Source organism: Chiloscyllium plagiosum, unplaced genomic scaffold (assembly GCF_037043375.1).
Source record: "Chiloscyllium plagiosum isolate Xiang-an unplaced genomic scaffold, Cpla_swu_hap1 HiC_scaffold_28, whole genome shotgun sequence".
NCBI classification, from domain to species: domain Eukaryota; kingdom Metazoa; phylum Chordata; class Chondrichthyes; order Orectolobiformes; family Hemiscylliidae; genus Chiloscyllium; species Chiloscyllium plagiosum.
The window spans coordinates 17,305,428-17,330,400 of record NW_028270166.1 but is presented as its reverse complement, the minus strand read 5'-3'; the positions used below and the strand labels follow the sequence as shown (position 1 = coordinate 17,330,400).

Sequence of the window (24,973 nt, the reverse complement as noted above, 5' to 3'; positions counted from 1 at the left end):
TGGAAGTGAGGAGGACCTGGGCATAGTATTAATGATAAAGGTAAAACAAACACCAGGTTCCATACTGCAAGAAGGAAATGACATTGAAAAGTACAAAGGATTTCCTGTAGGTGTCAGAGTTGTCCCTTGTAGTCTTAACTGAACTTCTGAAAACTAAGTTCCCTGATTTGGCAAGTAATTTGCCTGCAAAATGTAAGAAGGTGGAGATCATTAAAATATTAGCACGGTATTTGAGTGTAGTAGGTCGATAAAGGAGACTACTATTCCGGGTAGTGAAACATGGGAATCAGATGATATTAAGATACAGTTAAAGGACTGTGAGCATGTAGAAAAAAATGAGAAAAAGCAGAAGATGGAGTTCAAAAATGAAGAAAAAGGCAAATAATGGAAATGAGATGACAGTGATTAGAATTGTATAAGAATAAGGAGTATAAGTTGAGAAAAGATATTAGATGGTGGCTAAGTTGAGGAAAATCCTAGTCATAGTCTAAAATCCAGTAAGGTAATGTTTAATTTTGTACAGTCCCTGCCAAAATGTAAGGAAGTGGATATGGAAGCATTCTCTATTTCCTTTTAGAAAATACCAAGACAAATGAATTGGCTTAAAGGAACCTAGACATTGCCAATGCAGAATAAGTTGACAGGCAAAGTACAGGAAGTTTATGCTTCACTATCAGGTAGGTTTCGAAGGATAATGATGCTGTACGTATATAGGTCAGTGTCTGAAACATACAGGCCAAGGTTTCCGAATTTAAGATAACAGCCCTGGCAAACCTACATTGAATTGCCTCGAAATACTTATGTTAAAGAATTAAGCAAAGTAATTTTGACAGGCAGATGCAAGCAGTAAAAACTGAAGCCATGTATGAAGTCCCGAGAGAGAATATTGTTAGAGGAATTTAAAACAATCACTATCTTCCATGATTAGAACCCATATTGACCAAAGGGTTGCAACTGGGTGGTACAATGGTTAGTACTGCTGCCTCCCAATAGCAGGGACCTGGGTTCAATTCCAGTCTTGGCTGACTGTCTATGTGGAGTTTGCACATTCTCCATGTGTCTGTGTTAGTTTCTGCCAGCTTCTCTGCTTTTCATCCAAAAATGTGCAGATTAGGTGGATTGGTTAAGCTAAATTATCCTGTAATGTCCAGGGATGTATAGGCTATGTGGGATAGCCACGGTAAATGTGGAGTTAAGGAGATAGGGTGGGATGGTCTTTGGAGTTTGATGCAGACCTGATAAGCCATATTACCTCTTTCAGTACTGTAGAGAATTTATGATAAATTGCTAGACAGGCTGCAATAATGGCTGCTGATCCACAAAACTAAACCTTTTTTCTGCCACCCTCATAAATTTTAAAGGGACAAGAAATAGGGGAGTGAGAGGAAGGGAAATATCCAGAGAAAAGAATGGATACCTGCGAATGTCTCAAGGTGGCCTCCGATCAGAAAGAAAAGTATTGAGTATGGAAATGAATACCGAAGGCCAAAGTATTTCCATTGTCACAAGTGAGACATATCTACTCAGAAAATTGGAAGTCGTGAGGACAGCCCATCTTAATTATTGGAGTATATCTGGATGAGTCGAAAATTGAATTGAACAGGAAAACAGTACAGACCAACTTTTACTTGTAAGTGATTGAAGGTAAACATAGCTGTGAAATGACTTTAGGATAAATAAGAGATATAAAAGATTTTTTTCTACATGAAGATAACCCCTTTAACTTTAAATGATGGAACAAAGCCCATAACTATACTGATGATTGAAGGTAAAGTCACCATATTCTTACCAGACCATTGGGCTATCTCTCAGGAGAGAGAGACAACTGGTGGTGGTTCACAACATCTCAGACAAGGGAAGAAGTTGAGAAGGATATTCCTTCATGGTAACCTCAGCTAATGGAGGAATTGAACCCATACTGTTAGTATCACTCTGCATCACAAGCCAGCTATCCAGCCAACTGAATCAACGCTATAGAGACTACTCAAACTCCTTTGCAGGGGAATGATTTAGTTTTCCCTCTAGGGAGTTCAATTAAATCCAAAGTGTTTGTAGATTGAGTACATAGAGAGTATATCCCAGTTCCATTGTACAAAATCCAGTTGGTGTGTAATTTGTTATCTGGGCTAGTGGTAGTTAGGGTAGTTAAGAAATTATATGTGGTCACAATAGTTTTATTCTTGGGGAATGATTTAGCTTTGTCAATGTTCATAGAATATCCAAATGAGGCTAAAGAGATGGAACAGTTGCAAGAACAGGTTCTGGGTATTTTCCCATTATGTGTAATGACCAGAGTGAAAGATAAACAAACTCCATCACTAGAGGGCACAGTACTACTTGCAAGCAGAGGATAGCTGACGCTATATTTAAGAATGAGGGTAATTAAAAAGATGTGTTTCCATGCCGTTGTTAATTAAAGCTCAAGAAGCAGAGCCTGAGTTGAATAAGTTAGCACAGATAGCTCAAACTGAAGCTGAGGCTGAAGGAGTTCCAGAGTGCTATTATATTAAAAGCAGAGTTCTGATGAGGAAGTGGAGACACCCTCATAGACCTGCATATGAAGAATGAACAGTTGTTTGTCAAAGTGTTACCCACAGATATTGGAAGGAGATATTGTGAATATCAGATGAAATTTCCATGGCTGGACCTATAGAAATACGTAGACTTTAATAAACTGGTATTCTACATGGCCAAGTCTCCATAAACACATAATGCAGTGCTGTAAAACATATCATATATTTCAGGCAGGAGGAAAACATCAACATGTAATTAAACCACCACCCAGTTTTGAAGAAGCTTTTAGCTGAGAATTAGTACATTATATAGCATCACTATCAAAAATAAAATCAGGATATCAGTGCATTGTTACCGTTATGGATATGACAATCTGATTTCCAAAAAGGATTCCTTTAAGAATCCTTTCAGCAAAGGTAATAGATGAGAAGTTTACTCCAGTTTTTTTTCTCTCATGATAGACTATCAGTTGAGATACAAACTGATCAAATATATGTCTAAACGTTTCCAGGAAATCATCAGCATCTTGCATTGAAAACAATTGAAATTGGCTGTGTATCATCCAAAAACAGTGAGTTTTGAAGAGATAACATCAGACTTTCAAAATTAGGACATACTGTCATGAAAACCCATACGGATAGAACAAAGGATTAGATTTCTTATTATTTGCTACCGTAAATTCCCCACATGAATCTACTGAATTGAGTCCATCTGAAATAATTTATGGTCATCAGATTAAAGGTCCATCTAATAGGCTCTTGGGGTGCAGTGGTAATGTCCCTACCACTGGATGATAGGCCTAGGTTCAGATGTGTAATAACATCTTTGAACAGGTTGATTAGAAAAATAGATTAAATTAAAAGAAAAGGTCCATTAAAATTGATTAGGGATGAATGCTTGAAGCAAAAAGTCAAATTCTCAATGTTGGATTTTGTGTCCATGTTTCCAGAAAGACACTCAGGAACATGTAACGATGTGGGAGCAGATTCCAGAAGCTGGTGTACCAAATCAAAATTGAAGATCTGGCCAAACAAAATCTATCTCCACTGTAACTAACTCATCCACACATTTTTCTTGCTGTCGTACCACACCAACGTCTTCACTCGTATCCCATCATATCCCAAAATGCACTCCTTTTAGTATTCACCCCCATATGACAATATATTGTGGCACCAGCACTAATCCCTGTGACACTCTACTCAATAGGGCTTGTCAACCAGAAAATTATACACTTATTCCTACGCACTGTTTCCTGCTATCTAACCAATCCTCATGATGACTCTAACTTTTAGAAATGTATAAACTATATTTGATAGAGTTTAATTTAATAGCCATCATTGTTAATTTGATTGTAATCACAAATCCATGTTCTTACCAATCTCCAAGAGACTTTCAGACACTTGCTTTGGATAGGCAAGTCAAAAAGGATCAGAGCGTGGCAGGAAGGGAAGGTAATTGTAAACCTAAGAAAACACCAGCCAGAAGTTATAAACATAGTAAAAAGCAGAACAAAATGCTCTGTGTCTGAATGCATGTGGAATTCATAACAATAACTGATAGCACAAATAATAATAACAATGTATAATTTGGTGACCGTAACAGGATCATGTCTGCAATATCGCATTCTGAACATTCAGGAGAACATGACATTTATTAAAATTGAAAAGTCAGAAAATTGGTGAAGGTTTAAGTCTGTTAGTTAAGGCTGGCTAAGGTACAATAGAGAGAAATGACTTTAGTTCTGGAGATCAAGGTATCGATAAAGTTTGGGTGGATAAGATAAATAGTGAAGGTAAGAAGTTATTTGTGGGAGTAATATGTAACCTCACCCCAGCAGTAATTGCACTATATGATATGGCATACATGAAGACATACTGAGGAATTGTGAGAAAGGTAAGATGATAACAATGAATGATTTTAATCTACATATAGTTTGGATGAATCAGATTGACAAAAATAGCTTGGAAAATGAGGTTTGGCTAGATAGCAGGAAACAGTGCGTAGGAATAAATGTATAATTTTCTGGTTGACAAGCCCTATTGAGTAGAGGGATCAGTGCTGGTGCCACAAATATTTACAATTTATATTAAAGACTTAGGGACCAAAGGTATGGTAACTAAATTTGTTGATGTCACAAAGGTAGGTAGGAAAGTAAATTGTGAAGAGAACTTAAGGAGTCTGAAAATGGATATATGCAGTTTAGGTGAGTGAGTGTTTAAAAAAGCATATGGAGTATACTTTGGTAGGAAGAATAGACAAGTAGCATTTTATTGCAATGGAGAGAGCTTGCAGAATCTCGAGGTACACAAGGATCTGAGTTTCCTAATAAGTGAATCAGAAAAGGTCAATAGGCAAGTAATTATAAAGAAAAATGGAACGTTGTTGTTTATTACAAGAAGAATGGAACATACAAGTGGGCATGCTAAAGAAGAGTAATTTAACTTGAAATGCTACGGAGTTTTTCTCTCTCCACAGATACTTCCAGACCTGCTGATATTGTCCAGCACTTCCTGTTTTGGTACAGTTGTACAGGGCATTGATGAGGTCAAATCTGGAGTGCAGGGTACTGTGATCAGTTTTGCTCCTTAGTTAGAAAAAGATATAAATGTGTTAGAAGCAGTGCAGGAAAGGTTCAATCAACCTAGCATTTACTGGAGTGGGGAGGTCAGAGGGTGTTATGAGGGAAGGTTGGACACGTTAGACCCACAGTTTAGGATAATGAGGGATTAACTTATGGAGACATATGAGACTCTGAGGGAACTTAAGGGAGTGAACACTAAAAGGATGCATGGGAGAGACTAGAATTAGGAGATGCTGATTAACTTTAACTTTAAGGGGTCTCCTATTTAAGAAAGATTAGATGTTCTTTTTTCCTCCAAGTTCTCAGTCTTTGCAATTGTCTTCACCAGAGCGCAGTGGAGTCAGAATCAGAGAATAGTTTTTAAGGCAGGCCTATTCTTGACTAACAAAGCAGTTAAAAGTTATCGGAGGAAGGTAACAGTGTGGATATGAGTCCTTAACCTTATTGGTAATGATCTTATTGAGCTGCCAACATGTTTACTCCTGTTCTGAGATTGTATATGTTTTTGAAATAAATTGGAGGACACTCAGAAGCAGAGTTATTTCAGTTAACAAATTGTCACCATCCTCTGAGATTGTATGTAGCAAGCATACTTTGCAGAACAGATAGATTCCAAAACTCTTGATTGCTAATGGTACAGACCACATACCTAATATCACTGCACATATTTTATAACATGTGGCTAAAATTGCCAAGTATCAAAATTTGCTTGGGGCCCTGTATAAGATCATACAAGGAAAAATAAGCCAACTCTAAATCACCACCTCTGACCTGCAACAAAGAGAGAACATCTGCTGATGATACTATTGAATACATTATATCTTCCTCCCTCTCATGCTCACACATGAAGAATAACAGCTTGATCTTTAACTCAAGCACCAAAGATTGACGTATCACCTTTAACATAAGATCTTAGGTCGCTTCACAAGGAAATTAGAAGGTCAAAATCTGCCACTGAGTCACAAAAAGGCGCACAGGTCCAATGTCCAAATCCAACATACACGAGAGCATGCAATACGGTGTTTGGGATTTTTCTGGATTTTAGATTGCCCATTACACAATAAATGTAAGAATTATGTGAACACACAACAAATTTTTGGTTTTTCAACCAATCCATGTGTGGTTCCTAAATTGCAGCCGGGATCAGTAAGCTTCATGGAGGAGTGAATTGACTCTTCTACATTAGTCAAACAGCAAGATAGTCACAGAAATATGTTTTTTCCAGACCACATCAATTAATGTTTAAAAAGGAACCAATTTAACGAGGCTTTCTTGAGTTAACAAAAGAGTGAGGTTATTAGTTACTAAGCATGCAAACAAATAATAATGCAACATACACAGATGTTAGGAATAAGGAGTGAGTCTAAAAAAGAAAAATGTTAAGAAAAGACTCACCGATAAGTCACTAATCGTTTGTGAAGAGTAGAGAGCAGAACATTGTGGCCATTATAGAGGATGTGGCCAGTGGTATTGATGTAGTTGAAGAGGCAATTTTGAGATTTTTGCCTTTGCATGTTTTTTTTGTCAGGGCTGGCTGGTAATACAGAGAGTGAAAAATTGTTTTTTTTTTTAACCTTCCTTCTACCTGGAGTGCAAGGCTGTTTAATGGCTATCCTCAAACTGTGCCCTAAACAGATTAACATCAGGAGGTAACACGTTTAGACAATTATTACAAACTGACCCAGACAAAGTTGCCCAATTTGTTATGGTTCCAGACAGGGTATGCAAACTGTTAAGCTCCCAAATAAGGTGGGATGAATGGCTGCCTTTCTTTACACATCCATTCATCCCTTGATGGTTACAACAGGGTTATTTTACAAATAATCCCTTCCTTTATGGATACTTTCCTCTCCGAACTAAATGAACGCATTTTAAAAGGAGCAAATTTAACTTAGCTTTTCTTCATTTAACTAAAAAGAATTAGTTCATTAAGGATATACTTGAGAAGAAATGCGTATTAGATCTTGAGATTATCTACAGTGTGGAAACAGGCCATTTGACCCAAGTCCACACCGACCCCCTGAAGAGTAACCCACCCAGACCCATTCCCCTCTGAATGATGCACCTAACACTATGGGCTATTTACCATGCCCAATTCACCTGACCTGCACATCTTTGGATTGTGGGAGGAAACCCATCACAGACACAGGGAGAATGTGCAAACTCCGCCCAGTCACCCAAGGTGGGAATCGAACCCAGGTACCTAGCGCTGTGAGGCAGCAGTGCTAACCACTGAGCCATGGTGCTGCCCAAGTTACTCACGGTTTAGAAATAAGAGGAGAATAATAAAGGATAAATTTAAGGAAGAACTTGCAGATTAGTCTCTGAATTGTTCACTAAAGTGGATAGTTGAATTTTGTGGCATTTGCAGTAGAGGCAACATGTAATGTTAATGTTGGATGTTGACCAGTTGGTGTTCATAATCATTAGCTTTGCAAATTGGTTGAGATTCTGTAGTTCTGATTCTTTTTGACCATGATTTGAATTCTGGCATTCAAGGAGAAAGTTCTTTTGTTGAGCTGCACCCTCACTCCTTGCATCCATAGGAATGACAGCCCATTGGTCTGTCTCTCTCCAGGCAGTGACTTAATTTACTGCCACCACCACTTTTGGCTGTACCACCCCTCTTTGGCAAAAAAAAACACATTTTGGAGTTATAAATGAAAAATGTTCACAGAACTTCGGGGTTCTGATGCATGACCGTGACACCAGTGTTGAAGGCCCTTTTAAACCCAATTTTGTGTCTATCCCTGGAAGGATAAAAAACAAACCTGTCTACAGGAGATGGGTTGCTGCTGAGAGGGTAGTCAGCCTCTTGCTATCTCTTCTTTTAGCTTTTCCATTTGAAGTCTAGGTGTGACCTTCAAGAATTCTGCCTCAAACAGCCACTGAATTTCCTGCAGGCACCTTGGCTGGATCAATCCTATTTTAAAAGTGACATGTTGAATTAAAAGTTCAAAATGTCCATAGTGGCGTTATGATCTGTAGTCATGGCACTGATGTTGTGTTTAAATCAATGAGCTGGATTGTGAAAAGTGAAGGACAGGACAGCAGCTGAATGCTAGCACTTGAGGCATTTTATTAAATGTCCTAACATGTAAATAATATGTTTGGAAATGTTGAGTGGGAGTCAGAGAGGACAATGTCCAGTTTTTTGACAATTCTGGTTTTTGGACATCCAGGTTTGAGATACTGTACCTGTACAAGATGATCAACAATTTGCTAAAAATAATAGATATTAAGGGAAATCTTAAAAGGGCAAAGCAAGGTCGAGAGGCAGAGAGTTTTTCAGAGAGGGATTTCCAGAATTTAGAGTTTAGATACCCTGTAGTGTGACATCAGTTAAATTCAGAAATATTCCAGTAGCCAAAATTAGATGAATGCAGATACAACACTGGCATCTACCTGACAACAGAAAAAATGGCCTTGGTAGGTCCTGTAGGACTAATCCAACTTGGTCAATTAGAACATAGAACATAGAACAATACAGCACAGAACAGGCCCTTCGGCCCACGATGTTGTGCCGAACATTTGTCCTAGCTTAAGCACCCATCCATGTACCTATCCAATTGCCGCTTAAAGGTCGCCAATGATTCTGACTCTGCCACTCCCACAGGCAGCGCATTCCATGCCCCCACCACTCTCTGGGTAAAGAACCTACCCCTGACATCCCCCCATACCTTCCACTCAATTACTACCTCATCAGTCTACACTTGATCCATGCTATCAAGCAGCACTTGCTTAACAATAAACTGGTCATTGATGCTTAGTTTGGGAGAAAGCTCTCCATTAATTGGAGTCATACCTGGCACAAAAAATGATGTTTATTGTTCTTGGAGATCAGTTATTTCAGCTCCAGGGCATCTGTGCAGGAGTTCCTCAGGTTAGTGTCCTTAGCCTAACCATCTTTAGCTGTTTCATCGTAACGCATCCATCATTAGATCAGAAGACAGGATGCACTGACGATCCAACTGTACACACTTGGAAATACTGCGTACAGTTCTGGCCACCGCATTATAGGAAGGATGTCGAAGCTTTGGAAAGGATTCAGGGTAGATTTACGAGAATGTTGCCTGGTATGGAGGGAAGGTCTTGTGAGGAAAGGCTGAAGGACTTGAGGCTGTTTTTGTTAGAGAGAAGGTTGAGAGGTGACTTAATTGAGACATAAGATTATCAGAGGATTAGATATGGTGGTCAGTGAGAGCCTTTTTCCTCAGATGGAGATGGCTAGCATGAGGGGACATAGCTTTAAACTGAGGGGTGATAGATATAGGACAGATGGCAGAGGTAGTTTCCTTACTCAGAGTAGTATGGGCATGGAATGCACTGCCTGTAATAGTAGTGGACTTGCCAACTTTAATGGTAGTCAAATGGTCATTGGATAAACATATGGATGAAAATGGAATAGAGTAGGATAGGTAGGCTTCAGCTTGGTTCCACAGGTCAGCACAACATCGAGGGCCAAAGGGCCTTTACTTCGCTGTATGTTCTATATTCGAAACAACTTTTAGCACCATTTCCAACTGTTCAGCTACTGAAACAGATAATGTCTAAATGCAGCAAACTTGGACAATATCCAGTCTTGGGCTGACATATGGTAAGTACTAATGGTGCTAAACAACTGGCAAGCAATGACCACCTCCAATTGCAGAGAATCTAACCATCGCCCTCAATGTTCAATGATATTATCATCACTGAATCCCCCACTAACACATCTTGGAAGTTTTCATTAACCAGAAGCTCAACTGGATTGGCCATATAAATGTAAGAGCAGTTCAGAAGACTGGGTGCCTGCAGCAAATAATTCATCTCTTGAGTCCCCAAACCTGTCCACCATCTACAAGGCACGAGTCAGGAATGTGGTGGAAAACTCCTTACATGCCAAGATGAATGCAGCTCCAACAACACTCGAGAAGCTTGACACCATGCAGGACAAAGCAGCCTACTTGATTGGCACCACACCCTCAGAACTTCCACTCCCTCAATCACTGAGGCTCAGTGACTGTGGTGTGCACCTGAGTTCTGAAGAAGAATTGGTCTGGCCTTGAAACATTAACCCTGTTTCTCTGTCCACATATGCTGCCAGACCTGCCGAATTTCTCCAGGGTTCTCTATGTATGCTTCGGACTCTGGAGCATCCTGGGTCTTATCCTTTTCCCTTCAACGATAGCACTTGTCTTGACAATAAATCAGTGTCTCAAAGTACCATAGGCATCTTTAATCCTTTAATTCCAATTTATGTGTTTTTAAAAGGGGATTGCTGCAAACAAATAAGAACTATGGATATAAATTCAGTCATACCTGTAAAATATCAGGTAAACTTCAAAGAGAGTGATTTAGCAGGAAGAGATAGCAAGGAAGATGACTATCTCCTCCCTCTAGGCTGAAAACTATCCCATGGAGACATTTTTCTTGTGATTTGCCCTTCTGGGAATATGCAAAAAAAGGTTAAAACTTGATTACTGCCCTTGGTGTGTTAGTGAACTGGAGCATCCATGTGTACTGTCCAATGCATGATTGGTCACATTCAGGCACTGATGTGTTGTGAAGGTTACAGTTGAAGAACCACCCACTGTTCATACCTGAATTGCAAGTAAAAGGATTGTCTTGCTTTGAATGCTAGAAGCTAACCATTCAGCAGGGAAGATCTTTCAGAAGGTAAGAGGACAAGAAGTATTTAATCACGCCGAATGATGTGTTGGTTCAGACTTTAGAGTGGAGGCAATTTGCTCACTTCATTCCATAGTTTGAGGTGGTAGAGATAAAAGGCTTCTTTATCTTTTTCAGAGGTAACTCAGCAGCTACAGTGATCGTCCAATATTGGTCCTTATTACTGCAGAGTAAGCTGTTGTGGATAGTGCATGATGTTTACTTCCTCTTGCTTGAAGTAAGTGTTATTGATTACAAAGCAGTAAAGTCAATTGACATAAGTGCATACCAATTAGTGCTGGAGGCATATCCTCAGAAAGTCTGTACCCTCAGGGAACAGCCTGACCAAACGTACCTGGAATTTGAAAGGCTTCAGCAACTTGCTTTTGACCTCAAAGTCACAAGTTTGCCCACGTTACATAGACCACAGATAAACACTTTCTGTTGAGTCAGGTAGCCTGAAGTTTATTTATAACATCATTTACAAGGGTATGATTATTCCAGATTTACATACTTAGTCTGGGTTTTGTACTTGTTAATGTTCCTGTACCTCATACACACTTAACCAACTGACTGGAGAAAGTGAGGTCTGCAGATGCTGGAGATCAGAGATGGAAATGTGTTGCTGGAAAAGCGCAGCAGGTCAGGCAGCATCTAGGGAACAGGAGAATCGACGTTTCGGGCATTAGCCTTCTTCCTGAAGAAGGGCTAATGCCCGAAACGTCGATTCTCCTGTTCCCTAGATGCTGCCTGACCTGCTGCGCTTTTCCAGCAACACATTTCCATAACCAACTGACTATACTGACTCTATTACACAAACAGAGTGACTGCAGGTGAAGCAGGTACCTTTTATACTGGAATGTCGCATGTCATAATGTCATGCAACTGTCTTAAAGAACTCTCTGATTTGGAATCTAAGCCATAGTTCAACATATCATATGGATGATGTCCGTCTATCTGAAACCGAAAAGGCCATTGCTTCTGAAAATGCAGTCACTGTTATTTTTGAAGGCAAATATGCTGAAATAGTACATGTCAGTTATTGATTACCTTTTGGAATCTTGAACAATATGTATTGACTGACAGCAGAATATTGACCAAGACAGTTTTCTCTCTCTTGTGTTTTCATGTCAAAAATTTGACAGCATAAATTAGAACAATGTTACTCCCATGCAAACTGACAGCTAAAATAAATGTAGGTCCCATATTTCTGGCAACATATTCCTGATGAACCAGTAAAATGATGTTTCATGGGCTCTTACTTGTAATGTGTCACAAACAATCTAAATTGACATGGAGTAAATAAAATGGATGGACCTTTTAATAATACGGAATCCCACCATTCCAATAGAACCCACAACCAATGTGGTAGAATTTTTCTCCCCTTTATAGAGCAAGAATACGATTAATTAGCTCAATTTAAGCTACATTTAATACATTTCTATGAACATTCTTCTTTGTTAGTTTGGATAGAGTAGAGTTTTGCCCATGTGTCAAAAACTGCTGGGTTGAGATTCTAAATTTGTTTTGCAGGTTGTTGGAGGCTGCAGACTGAATGTTTCTGCTAACAGTATAGAGCATTTATGCAAGGACGGGGGTGATTTGAAAGTTGATAGGGGAAACCATTGCACTTGCTTTCTAAGCATTTTATGAAGGCTCAGTTCTAATATGTGCACAGTTTTGCATTTCTCTCCTCTGGAAAAAGTCTGTGCTTTTTTTCATCATCCGTCTGTGATAGCTTCAGAAAACCAAGTGTTCGCTTGGTTCTGATTTTACATATGTTCACAGTCAGTCACCCATAAGCCCGCCTGCACCAGCAACCCTAGTATTGTGCAGTCTACGTTGTTATTGTAAGTGAAGTGTAAGGTAAATGGCACAGCTCAGTCCTGCTTTTCCTTAGACAATATAATGTTATGATTGCTGGTATTGAATAACTGCATTGAATACCGTGCTCTGAATTACATCCACTTGCATATGTCCATTGAATAGCAGTGCAGGAAAAGAACATCTAGACTTAATGTTTAATGTCTCCCAATACTTCCATTGCAAACAGTTTAACATGCAATCTTGTACTAATATTAAAAAAGGAAATATTTTGAAAATAAATTGAGCAAAATCTTCAGACTCCATTTCCAGGCTCAGGTTCACCTGAAACACCTGTCCATGATCTAGGAAACCTAAGCTGGTAAGGCCTCTTCCCAGCCCAGAGGGTACAAAAGCAGTAAATATAAAGTAATACTTGGGCATAAATGTACTAGTCATACTAGAGCATTGATCTGAGGGATACAAAACAAATCCGATCTGTTTGCATCATTCAACAAGTTTTACTGGTCTCTCCTTCTGGGGCTAGAAAACTGGAAATAAAACCGCTTGCGGATCTGATTTTTAACACTGTATAAGTGACTAGCATTGAGTGGGTTAATATTAAGCCCACAGCAACCTTAGGGTGTTCCAGCTGATGCTGGAGAGGAGTTTGTGGTATCGTAGTGAGATCAATACAAAGAGGGTGGATTTGTTGTAAGTGGGGCTCTGTCTTCAGCTGTTGCACTCCAGAAATGTGAGGCCAGAGGTCTAGAAATTAAGCACTATTAATCAGTCAGGAATAAATGGGAGTAGGATCTCACTATGGTTAAAAAAAAATAGAAGAGTGTCTGATGATAAACAGTTTCTTACGTTACTTTTCACTAGTAATTTCTGCTTTTTGTTTCATTAGTAATTCACATTGGAACATAGAAACAAGAGGAAGCGAAACCCTCAAGCTGGTGCTACCATCTGGGATCAACTCCACTGACTCATCTTCGATCCATGTCCAATAGTATTCTTACCAAATGATTATGTCTCAATCTCAGCCTTGAAAATTTCAATTGACCCAGCAAAAGTTAGCTTAGAATGATGCTTCTTTCTTTCCCCAATCTAGTGGCAAGTTACATGGTTTCACATTGTGAGGATAGGCAATACAAATGACCCAGTAGTTGAACGCGTCTCCCTGACTTACATTAATATGATTTTCTTTTCTCACTCAATGTAATCCCAAATCCGAGAGTATTTTCTGCCTTATTTGTTACAAAAGGTTTAAATGAATTAATAATAACAAAAAACCCAAGTGTATTTTGAAGGGAAGACAAGATGTAAAATACTTTTATCCAAAAGATACTTGGGGAAAAAAATCCAATTAATTTAACTGTGAAGGTGGTCTTTAGGGGTTGTACAAGTGTATCTAGGCACATATTCCACAAAAGGAAAAATCTTGCATGACTACAAATTGTGGTTACCCAGTAGTCATAAATGTGTAAAGCTTTCAGTTGGAAAATATACCTTTAGTTTGAAATATGACCTCCCATTTCCTCCCACAAAGTGACAGTACTGGCTGCACAACAGTGACTTGTACATTTTGTAGGAAAAAGAACACTGCGGGCAAGAAGTGTTTTATGCTCATGAGTCCAAAGGTTCATTCACAAAGTACCATAGAACTTTTTTAAACAAAACAAGCTTAATCCCAAGTTCTTGTGCTTTGAAAAGCAGGAACAACTGCAGACCATAGAAGAGGGATTTAAAATGTTATTGTGCTTGTGATGGCTGGGGAATTAAATTTGTGGCACTCTGTCACTCTTGTGGATTCTGTGGGTATAGAGTGATTCAACCCTTCAGTTCTCCTTGAAAAAGAATTTGACATTTAGGGGATTGTCCAGTTTATTCATTCAATCAAGTCGTGAAAATAAACAACTGACATTAGGAAACAAAACAGAAGAAAATTACAGTTTGTCAAAAGTCTGAGTTACAATTTCCAACACAGATGCATCTAGCTCATAAACACAGTCCATCAAGAGCAATAATGACCACTTAATTCATAGAAGACAGAGCATCCTATTATAATGGTCTTGTAAAACTGCAAAAAGCACCTGCACTTGTTTTGTGTCAGTTAAGTTGTGTGTGTTTGGTTGAGCATAGCATCTGAATGTTCCTTTTGATTAAGAATGGTGTGTCTACTGAAGGCTTTTTTTAAAAACTGAGATCAAAAGAGCCACTTTGATCTTGTTCTAAGTGCTACCACAGATTCTGTTTGTGCACTGCTGATTGAATCCCAAATTCATTAAAAACAAAATAATTACACCTTATCATTAGCTGTGTGGCTTTATCAAAATTTGCCTACAGAGGTGGTTGCATTTTCAGAAATATGATAAGATGTTGTGGGCTGGTCAGTAGGTGCTCTGTGATGATAATAAACCTCAGGACCTCAAAACAAAAAACACAGAATGATAACACTTATTACAGGCCTTATTTCTTGTTGGGGTTTTGTCTTGAAGGGGTATACAAGACAAACTGCTTTGATAATTGCATGAATAACTTATCCTTGAAGATTTCCTTTAGTTAATGTTTCCAACATAATCAAAAGAGGAAAGAGGGAACTCGGAAATATATAAAACCGTATATATGAAACCTCACATATGAAATATACGAAACCTTATTATATCCCCAAGCATTTCACATCCTGTTGATCTCTGCGCATATGGCATAAATGTGAAATGACAAATGATCATTTTTCCTAAGTGATGTTGATTGAAGGAGGAACAGCCATCCTTTCTTCCAATATACCAGGGAATTTTTAACATTCATCTGAACTATTGGACCTGGTAGTTTCCATTCGTCTGAAAGATAACATCTCCAATATTGTTGCCTCAACATTGCACTGATGTGCTAGTCTAAATTGTGAACTGATGTCATGGAGAGAGATTCAGCTCCGTGTTCTTTTGACACGGAAGTGAACATGTTACCAACGGAAACAAGCAACTACTTTTACTAAAAGAATGAATTTGCAATTATGCTCCTGCTATGTGTGGAAGCTTATAGGTGTCTAATGATGTAGGCTAAGGGGAAATTTGCGGCAGAATTGAACGAGAGGTCCAGTGAGGCTGATCTTGACATCAGAAGCACCTCACGTTTTCTTTGATGCTTTCCACAAACAACATGAGTTTGCCACTAGGCAGCAGCAATTTGTCAATTAAGGGGCATTGTTAAAAGCCTTGTTGATGGTCCAACTAAATCCATTAATATTCAGATTTCTATCTTACCAAATTCATCAAGCAAACCAGATGTGGAGAGAACTCAGCATGGAAACCAGAACAGGTACGTGATGAATTCACCCCATCCCTTGTTCCAGAGGACCTTTGTGTTGGAGAGCGGGCTCCATCTCAGGGCACACTTCATAGGCAGCAGCCACCATACCTCACATCCATGGATCTTTGCATCTGCTATCTGCCAGCCCCTAAGAACCTTTATGATTCATTTGCGATACATGATGCTTCTGGACTTCAATGCTTCACCTTGGGCCATAACTATCATTATAATGCTGCTGAAAGGATGCTGTATGCCTGTGGACACACACCCAGCTTATGGAGTGGACTAGGCTGCATTGCTGCATTCTTTGATTGCTGTCACAGGACACAATCAATCTGAGCCTACATGGATGCTGACAGCATCCCTGCCTTGCATTGCCTTGCCACGCCTTTTTCCATGTGACCTCAGTCAGTAATACCAGTCTCGTATATCTTTTTTTTTGCCTTTCCTTTGTGTCTGCACTAAATGGAAAGAAATGTGTCAGAAAGTCAAGTCAAGGGGAGATAACATTTGTTCAAGGGGTTCCAGGTACAGTCAGTCAATGGCAGTCTCCAATACCAGTGCAGGGACTCAGAACTGGTTAGTCAAACACTCATGATGGTCAGAGCCAAAACGCTCTCCACACAACAGGTGAGGAGCTGAATGTTGGGAAGACCATCAGCCATCTTCACTCTTTCTGCCCTATTGGGGTCTATTTTCCTCTTGGTATGATACAGAGTGGCAGATATTAAGGAAATGGAAGTGGCTGGCACAGCCATTATTTTTGATGAGTTGTCTCGAAAAGTTGAGTAGGCAGTGCTAGTGGCATGCAGGTTTAGTGGTGTCGGGATTGGGGTGGGTGTCAGCAAGCGAGGGAACATATTGCAGGCATTGAGAGTGTGAGATATGAGAGAGAAAATGATGGCAAAATGGAGAAAGTCATTGACCATATTCCTACATCGCTGTGTATTCCTTCGGATGCTGCTTTAATCAGGGTGGCAACTTTGGACCGGGCTGTCATGGTCTGGTGTCATGGCCTCCGCTGCTGGTCCTGAGGGAACTGCGTCATTGACTTCCATGACGTGCCTGTAAATAGGTGGGGTAGTGCAGATGCAGATGTCCCCCTGTCTGTAATGTCCAGGGCAAATATCAGGAACCATATACAGCAGCCCCAGACCGTCAGTGCCTATCCTGGTGCACAATGGGCTTTTAAAGATGAAGTGGGTGCAAGAGATGCCAGGGAATTCAGGGACTAGAATTGGGCAAATTTAGTAAGAATCAATAAGAAACCTCACCAGGCCTCACAGCAGAAATCCTTCAAAGAGCTCAACACACCTCAGACTTAGCCAAAACTGTGTAAAATTCAGCCCACTATAAGAGAATAGCTTTCAAGATGGCAGTAAACTTAGAATAGGTCCTCTCCTTAAACAGGGATGAGAGACAATCAGCGTCACATGAAAAGATATGAAATGTTAGCATGTTGCAATCTGAAAAACATGTATCCTATTTTTCACAATATACCAAAAATACCTTTAAAGCTTAGATCTTTACACATGCTAAATTAACATTATTGGAGATAGAAGTCGTAAATTCAAGAATCCATTTCCCCTAATACATAACTATAAACTAAGCAAAGCCATTTTCCCTAAAACATGCTTATTCTGCTTGGCAAATTCGCCTTTCTTTAAATTAATAAAATTAAAGCATGCAACATTTTCGCAGGGAAAAGAAAAATCAAAGGTTTGTCCAACCACTCCTAGATAGTCTAATATCCTTTAATTTGTTTGGATTTGTAAGTGAAGATTTTATATCATTTTAATTATTATTGATAAATAACACAGAGATTGTGGGATTAAAGAGGGGAGAAGTGTGAAAGAGAGTTAAAATGATAACCTTATTTGTCAAAAGTTAAAGTATTTTTGTTATCTTGGTAATAAAGTATCATTACATTCAAAGTATTGTTTGTCTGTTTCATATAATAACTGCCATGGTTAACCTTAAATTAAGTTGGTTCAAATAAAAATTATTAAACACAATTTAATTTCTTCCAGATTGAATTTTCAATCTTTCAAAGGCTAAGAACAGAATTAGTGATATGGATAACATTTGGAAACTTTTTTAAAAAAACAAGCCGTAAAGTTCAAGTAAAGCGTGCTTGTAGAAGCACATTGATACTGGGTGCAAGTTTACATTTGAGCCCTCAAAAATCCCTCCTAAAATAGGGTTTGACTTATACACCAAGTAATGGCAAGAAGTGTGGCACTGGAAAAGCACAGCAGACCAGGCAGCACCCAGGCAGCAGGAGAGTCAACGTTTCAGGCATAAGCCCATCATCAGGAATGTAGTGGAGGGAGGGAGCTGAGAGATAAATAAAGGGGTGGGGCTGGGGGAAGGTAGCTGGAAAGGCGATAGGCAGATGCAGGTCGAGGGTAATTGTGATAGGTCGGTGAAGCGGATAGGTGGTAAGGAAGATGGACAGGTCAAAAGGGTGGTGCTGAATTGGAGGGTTGGGGGTGGGGAGATTTGGACACTAATGAAGTCAATGTCGATGTTGATGCTGTATGGTTGAAGGGTCCCAAGGCAGAAGATGAGGCTTTCCAAAAGAGAACCATTAACGTAGCTGTGAGTGGTTCCCTTTTTGAAATGTCAGCATGCAATGCAAAAAGTGAGCATATCTTAAATTCCCAGACATCTTTACAACACAGTATCTCCAACCAGTTTGATCTCTTGCATCTGGTTATAACGTATTGATAAGTAAGCCATGTATACATGTGGTGAAACATTGGAAAATGCACGTATATTGTGTTGTAGCTGAAAAGGAATGGTGGATATAATTCCAAATCAGGATGACAGATGACTTGGAAGAGATTTTATAGGTGGTAGTATTCCCATCTATCTGCTGGTCCTGTTCTTCTAGATGCTAGAAATCGTGGGTTTGGAAGGTGCTGTCAAAGGACCGCTAGTGAGTTGCTGCTTTCCATCTTGTAGATGGTACACACTGTTGCCACTGTGCAGAGTGATGGAGGGACTGAACATTGAAGATGATGGCTGGGTTGTCAATCAAGCAGGCTGCATTGCTCTATATACTGTTGTCCTTGTTCAGTGTTATCCAGCCAACCAGTTTAAAGTCTCAGCTGAAAGACTACACATTCAACAGTACCACATTCCCTCAGTACTTTATCGGAGTGACATCCTAGACTTACTGCTCAATGCTTTCATGGGACTGAACCCACCATGCAGTGCCTTAGAGGTGAGAGAGTTATCTAATGAGCCATACCTGTCATGGCTAAGATGATGAACAATGCTATACAAATTACAATCTTCCTTTACAGTCAGCAGACTGTATTTTGTTCAAGGCTATGTTTGAATTTAGAATTAATCTGATTGTCAGTATCAGAGTAGTAGTTGCCTTTGTGTATTCAACTCCAAATTTCTTTTAGTGATTATAAGTAGAGATTATAAGTAGAGCTCTGATACTTGAAAATATGTTGCTGATTAAAGTTAAACAATTGGTGAGGAATAATAATTGATTAACGTAACCATACTAGGAGATTGCGCTCAATATTTGCTTGCAACTGCCATTGATTTTTAGGCAATTTTTATTGCATTAATTCACAAATATGGTGAACACACAATAAAGGGTTCAGATAATGTCATAAACTGCAAGATTAATTAATAATTAGTAAGATACCACTTTATTCACTATGTTGTAAAAGAGTTAACACTTGAAGAAACACATTAAAAGCTTTAGAAATTCATCTCTTGCATGTGCTTTCTAAGAAAGAAAGAGATTTATTGAGTTGTTACATTACATGAAAGCCAGCTTCCCCGGTTCTGGTGTGATATTGGTAGTTTGGCAAATCCATTCCATTCCAATGAAATGTTTGATTGTATTAACCTACGAATAACACCATGATTTATATTTGCATAAATATGACCATTTCCTACAACAACATCAACCTGTGCAACATTTGCTACGTAGCACAGTTGTGAGCTGTAACAGAACAGTCACAAATCCATCTCTTCAGTGCTCACAATAAATCAGTTTGGTCATCCCACGTGTGGATCTTCCATGGTGTATCCAAAGTTATTATGCAGTCAGGAACTTATGGAAGATATCTATTCATGGTTTGCTTGTACATAGTTTCTCTAAACCAGGTGCAAATTACAAATGCAGTCTTTCTTGGACTAGAGCATAGTCTTCTGTGCAGTACAACAATTTTGAACTTTGGTATAGGTGCTCAACAATTATTCTGTCCTTTCTATCCTTCCCCCTCCTCCAACTCCAGACACATATATAGCATTGTCAGTATTATTGTTCATGCTCTAAGCCAAAAAGAAAGCTTCTTTCAAGTTTCCTTATTTCAGAAAGAAACAAATAGTTCCATTAAATCCTACTGCTTTTTTTTTCTCCTCTTCTGTCTATTGTGGCTGAAGGGTTTTCTTTTTCTCTACAGAAGTCCTACAGTTATATTGGTGAAGAGGTGCTGCAAATGGTCCCAAGAAAACATGTATTTACAACAGTTAATGCTCTGTTGCTTACGCAAGCTTTATGCAGAGAAAATAGCTCTGTATGTGAGATCCATGATTTAAAAAAAGAAAATGTGCATTTTTATTTGCAGCATCAAATGGCAAGACTTGGTAATGATGCACAATTCAGGGCATGTGGGCACAAGCTGATGGCTAGGGCACCATCATGGGTAGAAAGTGTGCTGAGAGATGTTTTCTCCTTGTTTTATGTCCCCGGCGAGGGGACCCTTTCCCATTTAATGAGATGAACATTTGCCGCCCCTTGTGCTTCCACTTCAGAGAGGCATAGGTATTGTAACCATTCTCTTCTATCCTTTCCTTAAACTTACAATTGTTGTTGTATTCTTCCTAGAAAAGGAACAAAAAGACAATCAACAGTTAAAGGACATTATCAAGCAATGATTTTTATCTTTTTATTTCACTTTTCTTACTTTATGGTTTCTTCATTTACTACCATCTCCAAAATACACATCTACACTACCCAGGGAGAGAAGCTTGCAAACCTCATGCCAGCATGGTACCAATGGAACTCTATAACTAACTGCTAGAAAGTGCAATGCAATGGTCCAATGTGACTATAAGGAGGAAAATCTTTTCAATAATGAGCCAGCAGGAATATAATGCCAGGGCTCAAATAACAGGACAGCTTAGAGATAATTCGTTTATACAGAAGATGCTTGATTGTGTGTGACAAAGAATTCCACAATCTTTAGAGTAGAATTCATAACTTCTTTAAAAAGGGGATATAGACACCTGGCTTAAGAATGCAAATGCCTATGAGCATGGTCAAGGGAGTGGGAAAAGACTCAGTAATTTGTGAACATTTATGGAGAAAAATACCAGAATAAATCTAATGGGCCAATTGCCTGTTTCTGTGCTTCAACCACCGACAATTTGAAAAGCATTCACATTTATCCTTCAGCGAGTAAATTTGATGAGTATGCCATTTTAGTGGCAGAGTGGGTAAAGAGGCAGGCGGTATGTATGAAAAGTTCCTTTGTTGCATCCATCACCTGTACTTCCATTCAGATTAGGAGAATACTTTATGATTCTGTGCATACAAGTATAGGCTATTTGGCCTGATCTGCCATTCAATATGATCATGGTTCATCATCCAACTCAGTACCCTGCTCGAGCTTCCTCCTCATAGTCTTTGATCCCCTTAGCTCTAAGAACCATATCTAACTTCTCCTTGAAAACACTCAATGTTTTGACATCAACCATTTTCTGTGGCAGATAATTCCACAGGGTCACCACTTCCTAGATGAAGAAATTTCTTCTCATCTCCAATCCTAATTTGCCCACCCCTATAGTTTGTAAGCAAGATTATTTCAATCCTATTTCCAAAGAAGAATCACTGGACTCTATTTCTCTCTCCACAGACATTACCAGACCTGCTGAATTTCTCCAGCACTTTCTGTTTTTATTTCAGATCTCCAACATCTGCAGTATTTTGCTGTTATCTCAATCCCAATCAGAGACAGCAAACATGTAGTAGGATGGATTGTTGGAAGTTTTTTTATGTGTAAAAGAAATGTTTTGCTATTTGAATTCAGCATTTTATTATGAATTACTGTGAGAAATGTTTGGTTTCTATCTTTACTGCCAACGTTTCCTTTCTCATTTGTCTCCACAAAAGGAGATTGTAACCAGCTCGGAACGGGAGCTCATTGCAGACTTTTTCAAAGTATAAAGCAAGTTAGTCAAATATGAATTGTGCCATCTCCCCCTCACATTTACATGGTGGGTTTCACTCTATTTATCTGCCTACTTCAAGACCCTTCCCCCCACGAGCAAAACAGAAGATTGAAAGTTGGAATGGCTGCTCAGTTCTCCAAGTCTGTGATGTAGTCTTCAGCAAAACCTTTAATCTGTAAATCATTAGCAACGACTGATTCATTTCAGTGTAGCTCGTTGACAGAATTTTCTATTCCTAACATTTAAGAGACATTGATCTGTCTGCTCCATCATTTTTCATTGCATTTCAGCCAAGAGACACTGAACTTCAGTTGACCTGGCTGATAAAAGGTCAATGACCTGAAGGTTTCAGCCAATTGCGCTACAGTTGACATCATTGTCTGGAGCAAAGTGCAAGATAGTGGTGCGAGAAAAGCTGCAACTTGGAAACTTGAGGATTACAGGATTGAGATTCAAAGTGTTGAGTTATCAAACTCATCTTTGCAGGTTCCAAAAGGTCAGCTCACAGTATGCAGATTGTAAGAAGCACTGAACTGCAAGTAGTTTTCATCAAAATTACAATTATTGCATTCCATTGGTCTGACTGACACTGCAAGGCAGTAAGAAGGCCATGTTCCTTCCCACATTATAACTCACTAATTCACAGTCTTAGACTATAAAACATTTAACTGATGATTCCAGGAGTCAGCAAGTACATCAATGCCCAGGTCACCGGTTTTACCTGCTCCATTGTGAGGTTGAATTGCAATTTTCAGCTGAATCATAAATCATTCTACTTTATGCAGCATCTCTTCATTCTGTCTATGTATGCACACACATATCACATAATAGTTAGAGAACAGAAGCCTGATCTACCAAACCCAAATTAATTGTCCACACAGGAGTCTTCTCCTCCATTTTTTTAATCTGCATCTGTCAGCATAACTTTCTGTTGCTCTTTCCTCAATTATCTATCTTGCTTTCCCTTCAAATTCATGACAGTCCCTTCATATTCATGATATAATATTTTGAAAAATATAGTTTGTTTACATACTTAAAAAACCTCAAGTGTTTAGTAACACTGCAAAACATAATTTATGTTGCAGAATTGACTAACTCAAAGGAGATTTTAAGATATTTTAGAAGCTTAAAGGTTAAACTTTCAGATTCCTCCCTGAGGAAAATAACACTAACTTAAAGGATGCAGATGCTGCAGTCAAATATTTGTGTTACAGACATTTTCTCATAAAGTCCTCCAAAGGTGTTTTAGATGGTTGACTACCTTTTGGTGCAATCAGGAAGGTACACAGATGTTTACAATGCAAAAAGAGAAACTCCACACAACACTAAAAATAAATGTTCTGTGGAGAATGGGGTTCAATTATGTTGTTGAACGACAGTGAAAGAAGAATTTCTTCATTTCAGGAGTCTAGTGTCAGCACAGAGTCAAGAATATCTCAAAAGAAGGTGACAGTTCTTCTGGTGATATATTTAACATCAATGGGACTGTAATTTGCCCAGTACAGTGCCTTATAACTGGGAGAAGTTCACTTTGTAGCTGGCTGCATAATTCCTGGTTTGGCTGCTGAGGCTGCTCACCTGAGATGGGAAGCATTCCATTTTGTCAGTGATGAGCGCAAGAAAAGTTGATATCCCAGCTGACCCTGCCCCCACCAAAATTTCCAGTCCAAAATAAAGAAAGACCAATTCACGGGGTAATTAGTGCGGTAAAACAAGTGCTTGTAAAATGTTTCTCAGATGACTCCAGGATAGTCTGGTGTATTGTGTTCCAGACCAAAAGCCGTAACCATGATATAGAAGCATGTGGTGAAATAGGAATTTACTGTGTGTCAGGTTATGAAAGACGATCCAGCTGATGTATTTCCTTTGTGTTTTGTTCCTTTGTTGCCCTTATCAGGGATGCAATTCATGACACTTAATATAGTATCAGTGGCAGGTATCAGAATCCACTCAAATGCAGGTTTGGGTGTGAAGTTCAGCAGAAGGCATTATTTTAACAACTGCTATGTATTTAGTAAATAAATAATGTGGGCAAGTATAGGCTAATATCCTTGCCCTTTTCAGTTAATAAGTCCACAAAATGTGGGTACATTACTGAAGCAAAGTTACAGCCCAGAAATGACAGAATCATGATCATTTTTCCTATTCTAGAGCAAAAATTGAACATATTACAGAACAAGGTGACACTTTCACAATAACTGGCCAACAGAGAGGGAAAACATAAGGCAGGATGTGTGCTTCTTGCTGAGGGAATGCAGGTCTCCATCTGCCGATTCAGGTGGAATGTAAAATGTTCAGGTGTCTGAGCCAATTTTCATCTCTCAGTAAAAACCACAAATATTGGCTTTGTTTGTGAGATTATTTTATTTACAAGACAACATATATTCATCTGCATAAGTGATGACACTTCAAAATGCAAATCAGTGCCTGTGAAGTCTTTGTGATGTTCTTTGAATATAGATAATGCAGAGAAATGCAACGTATTTCTTTCCAATCAGTAGTTAATCAAACATAATGGAAAATGTTTTACTTTGATTCATTTATGGAAAGTGGATCATCCATAAGTGCCCTGGAAAGGTGGTGTTAAGTTGCCTTCTTGAACTGTAATATCCTTGAGATATAGGTTCACCCAAAGCACTGATAGGAAGGGAGTTTTGAAATTTTCACCCAGCATCAGTGAAGGAATGGTGATATAGTTCCATGTCAGGAGAGGGTGTCATTTTCAGGAGAACCTGCAGAGTCATGGTGTTCCCATGTGTCTGCTGCCCTTGTCTGTCTAGATAGTGGTTGGGAGTTTGGAAGGTGCTATCAGAGGAGCCTTGGTGAGTTGCTGCAGTGCATCTTGTAGATGGTACATACTACTGCCATGGAGCATTGGTGGTGAAGGGACTGAACATTGAAGGTGGT

At 39.1% G+C, this 24,973-nt stretch overlaps 2 protein-coding genes across 4 annotated transcripts in view; one reads left to right on the top strand and one right to left on the bottom strand.

Annotated features, from left to right (window-relative positions):
- Positions 1-14,862, top strand: part of rnf126 (ring finger protein 126) — a 91,552-nt gene extending 76,690 nt beyond the window's left edge. Inside the window, exon 10 of the mRNA XM_087976019.1 lies at positions 13,458-14,862. The gene's annotated coding sequence lies outside the window, so the exon portion shown is untranslated. The remainder of the gene's footprint in view (positions 1-13,457) is intronic.
- A 4,506-nt stretch (positions 14,863-19,368) lies between these two features.
- Positions 19,369-24,973, bottom strand: part of fgf22 (fibroblast growth factor 22) — a 144,178-nt gene continuing 138,573 nt past the window's right edge. For all 3 annotated transcript variants that reach the window (XM_043721277.2, XM_043721276.2, XM_043721275.2), the window contains one exon: positions 19,369-20,716. In XM_043721277.2, coding sequence (XP_043577212.1) covers positions 20,522-20,716 — 195 coding nt within the window. In that variant the 3' untranslated portion in view covers positions 19,369-20,521. The remainder of the gene's footprint in view (positions 20,717-24,973) is intronic.